The sequence below is a fragment of the Poecilia reticulata genome, linkage group LG17, assembly GCF_000633615.1.
Source record: "Poecilia reticulata strain Guanapo linkage group LG17, Guppy_female_1.0+MT, whole genome shotgun sequence".
NCBI classification, from domain to species: domain Eukaryota; kingdom Metazoa; phylum Chordata; class Actinopteri; order Cyprinodontiformes; family Poeciliidae; genus Poecilia; species Poecilia reticulata.
The window spans coordinates 8,607,602-8,612,247 of record NC_024347.1 but is presented as its reverse complement, the minus strand read 5'-3'; the positions used below and the strand labels follow the sequence as shown (position 1 = coordinate 8,612,247).

Genomic DNA, 4,646 nt, shown 5'->3' with positions numbered 1-4,646 from the left:
CAGTTGTTAGTGCTGTTGGCTCTCATAGATTAAAAACACTGTAAACAGGCAAAGATGACGAGAGGAAAAGAAAAGGCTGAGTAAATGGGCAGAGGCTGCACATATATCAGCATAAATACATAAATGAATATGCAAACTCATACATATTCATGTTTGCTACCCATTCTATATAATTGTAGTGAAAACCAATAGTATGGGATCTAAAGTAGTGAGTGAAGCTCAAAATCCTCTTAATTTTTGAAAACTCAAATACATTTGGAAGTCTGAACATTTCATTTCAAAGGAAACTGAAGCCCTATTTTTTCTTTCCATGTCCAGTCGTTGGCATTTCATGCAAATCATACAGAAATAATTGTTGCCTTCACGTGTCGGGGAAAATTCACTCTCTAAAGGGGACACTTCAAATTCAAATTAAAAATACTTAATTGAACCTAAAGACAAAATAAGTGATGACTCATTTGTTTTTTCTTTTTTTGAGTGGTAAATTAGACCATCCATCCATCCAATTAGGGAAGTTATTTCAAATTATGGATGGATGTACAGACTGCAGTAGGCATGAGGCACCAGAAGAGGGCGGTAATGATACAAAGCAATGCAGTCTGCAGTCCTTTTGTCTTAACGGTTCATTTATCAGACTGGGTTTGAGTATGAGAACTGAATATTTGAGCCGCTGAAGCAACATTGTTTTATACAGATATGATTTTGAAAGTGTAGAAATGGTGATATGTGAAAAATTAGATGTGTAAATATTTAACGTGGGGCATACCTGGATTCTACATTCTGGACTGAAATGCACATTGTATACTCTGACACAAATGAGGGTAGAATTTAATATGTGCTGGGTTCTTCCTACTTCTTTTTGACCTTGATATGTTTGGTTATTGTTGAAGTGTCATGGGTTTGTTGAGACCACATCTAATACTGAGAATAAATATATCTTACAGACCATAACAGTAAAGAACTGATCACTTTTATGTTTTTAATTAGATTTGATATTTTTATTTCTTCATTATTATTTTTCATGTCAGTGTTAATGTCATGAGGCTGATGACTCCATGACACTTTGAATTTGACTCATTAGGATTTGATTAACCTCATGGACTCTGTTCTCCTGTGGACAATAGACTGTTATTCTGACAGTCAAAAAGGAATCAAATATGTTTAAAGATCTGTCCCTCTTTTCTTAAATAAAATGTTATATCAAACCTGTGTTGTCATTTTTAATCTTTTGTACACAGTTTACCCATGATCTGCCAATAATAGTGTTTAACACCAGTGAAGAAACTTTTAGTGGTATGTTATGTAGACCTATCAGATGTAAAAATGTACATAAATCCTTAGCTTTCATTCAATATGAAATCAACCCAAATCTACATGTAGATCCACATTCAGATGATGGTTGAATCAACATTGACATGTCAGTTATGGTTGAAACCCTAACGTTGATTCAATGTTTCAATCATTCTGTGCTATCTGGGTATTCAGCTCTTTATGGTTGGCTGAAAGCTTTTATCAATCTTTTATATTTTTTCAGACTCCAGGTTTGAAAATGGAATAAAGTCTGTTCCGTCCTCTAATTGCTCTGAGTAAAGCGCGTCTTGTGCATATTCCCCACTTACAACTTTTAACAATATTTTCCGATTATTTTTCACCAAATCTCTATGACATTTAATAGCAACCAATCAGCAAATCAATAGACTACTTTGTCCTCAAGGTAAGGGGCGTTTATCTAACCCAATGAGTTGATTGACAGATACACATTCAAAGTCCTAACAGAGGTGATGAAAAACTTTCACCCCACTGTACAGGAAGCTTTCCGAACCCCTCCCCTCTGGAGGCCGGACCGGCCCCTCCTGTCCGGTTGAAGCAGCGTCCGGAGGAGACCAGCAGCAGAAAACCGACCTGAGTGCGATATGAACGGTTCTCAGCTCACGGAGCTCCCGGACGACTCAGAGCAGCTGAGGCCGCATGTGGTGAGCCTGAGGCGGGCAGCCCTGCAGGCCGATGATCTGTCCGCTGTGGAAACGTTTTCCGACGGCTTCCTCATCAGATTCCTCCGCGCCAGAGACTTTGACCTGACGCTCTCTCTGAAGGTACAGAACCTGCGTCTCCCAGCTGGAAGCCCAGCCAGCAGGAAGGTCTGTGCTTTACCACTAAAGTTTCAACCGAGTGCAGAGACTTTCAATTTTCTGTGTTGAAAAGAAAAAATGTTTGTTTTTTTTGTGTTAAAAGTAATTAAGCTGAAAAAGATTTAAAGTCCAGTCCATTTTTATGCATTTTGTATATAACGTGCCAAGGGTTTGAAGTTTTGAAACCAATACAGACACAATAGAGCTTAGACAGTGAACTATAGTGTTAAAACAAAAACATTTTATTTTGGATATCTTGCAAAAGCAGTCTGCTCTGAGGAATCTTCCAGATGACATCCGTTGTCACAAAGCTTGTAAAATTATTTCCTGACGTTGTCAACAGGCCTTCATAGATTCAAGTAGAAACTTTAACATCCATCATATCATGGACCACAGATGAACCCAGAGTAGGATTTAATTTGGAGGCTCACTATTAAGTCCTGTTACAACAGCAACACTATTATTTACTTTATAATATTCACGTTTTACAAATTGTAAATATCCCATACCTTGTTTTGTTCTGAAATGTGATTTTTCCTCTGGGATTCTGGGAAGTTTATCCATTTATTCATTCATTCATTTAGAGCAGCTGAGGCTGCATTAATTTATAGTTAACTGTGATCCAGGGATAAATTGCCTACATTGACTGTTAGCTAAATATATTCACATAACCTCATCTATACATGAAAATTAGGAATTCCTTCAGAAAGAAAGAGCATAAAAATTATAACAATATTAAAGGAATCATGCACATAATTAAAAACCTATAAGATATAAGTATATTAAAAGAATTTGGTTAAAAGCAGCATTAAATAAGAAGTTGAATGAATAAAGTTTTTATTTTCATGATTTTCATTTGTTTTAATTGTGTGGTTTATTCAGTCAATATTATAATGGAAAATTAGCAAAGAATGTGTTAAGTATTTTCGACTCTAGTTTTAGTCTTCACAACACCAAAAATTTTTAAACTACAAAAATCTAACTAGATAATTGTCCAGATAAAAATCAGACACCATCTACTGAAAGAAATAATACAATTCAGGAAATACATCTACACAAAAATGTCTCTCGATGTCTGGATTTGGCATCATAGTTCCTACAGTCTGATGGTACCAGATATCCATACATCCATTTTCTTACACCCTTGTCCCTCAGTGGGGTCAGGAGGTTTGCTGGTGCCTATCTTCCAGCTAACGTTTCGGGCGAGAGGCGGGGTCACCCTGGACAGGTCCCCAGTCTGTTGCAGGGCAACACAGAGACACACAGGACAAACAACCATGCACACACACACTCACAGCTAGGGGCAATTTAGAGAAACCAATTAACCTGACAGTCATGTTTTTGGACTGTGGGAGGAAACCGGAGTACCTGGAGAAAACACACCATGCACAGGGAGAACATGCAAACTCCATGCAGAAAGACCGGGGCCGGGAATCGAACCCAGAACCTTCATGCTGCAAAGCAACAGCTCTACCAACTGCACCACTGTGCAGCCCGGTACCAGACCTGTATAAAATAAATTCATGCATTGGTTCATTGCTCCTAATCATCTGGCAAATCTTGATTTTTCCACCATTTGGGAGATTTAGCATTGTGGACGATCATCTGTATCAGATTTGAGCAGAGGTAAGCAGAGTAACCAGCACTTGTACTCAATAAGAGCTGCTTTACTTTAATATATTTTAGAATTTGTCATTCTAAAAATTACTCAAGTAAGAATAAAAAACATATTTGGTACAAAGATGTTCACATACATGTTGACTAATCATAATGTCTGACTGAATTTGTCAAAATTGTGAACAAAACAGAAAGTTATATGCAAACTTTGGTACTTTCAAAGAATTTTTTTTTCTAGAAATAAATATTAAAACAATAAATAATCCAGGTACAAGAAACACACATTTACAAATTTCACTTTTCACAGGAGGTACTTTGAGGCACTTCAGATGAAAATATTGAGACATATTCACTTTCCCTCAAAGGAAAAAACAATTGTAAAAAAATGAAGCACGTCTGCTGCAAAAAAACACTTTTTCTGTCTCACCCATTAATTGCAGCCAAAGTTGCGGGTTCTTAAGCAACGCACCAGTGCTGAAATCTCAAGTATTCAGTAATATTTGGTTTAATACTAACATTGCAAAAAAGTTGAGTTGTTGCAAACAATCTACATGATCATGTAAATACACATAAGGCAAAACAAACAGCATTGTTGACTACTGTTGATTGAGCAACATTTAGTAAAGGACGGAACATCTCATTTTAGGTTAACTCTTTTCTCCACTTGATCTAAAATCTAGAGTAGCTAATGGTTCTTATTTGAGCACCAATTTCTGAGTGATTTAGAAACAAACTGTCCTGCAATGTGAAGAAAGTGTAAAATACTTATGTCTGACAAACAAGACCAATTGAAAGCAGTGTGAGCCCAGCCAACTGGGTCAAAGCTCTGCAGTTGGGACACAAGCAAATAAGCTTACCACAGAAACAGCTGCTAAACTTTGGCTTTATATATATATATAT

The 4,646-nt window shown here is 36.8% G+C and overlaps 1 protein-coding gene across 1 annotated transcript in view; it reads left to right on the top strand.

Moving 5' to 3' along the window:
• The first annotated feature begins 1,861 nt into the window (after positions 1 to 1,861).
• ttpa (tocopherol (alpha) transfer protein) overlaps positions 1,862 to 4,646 on the top strand; it is a 9,879-nt gene continuing 7,094 nt past the window's right edge. The window contains exon 1 of the mRNA XM_017309861.1: positions 1,862 to 2,142. Within this exon, the coding sequence (XP_017165350.1) occupies positions 1,914 to 2,142 (229 nt within the window). The 5' untranslated portion in view covers positions 1,862 to 1,913. The remainder of the gene's footprint in view (positions 2,143 to 4,646) is intronic.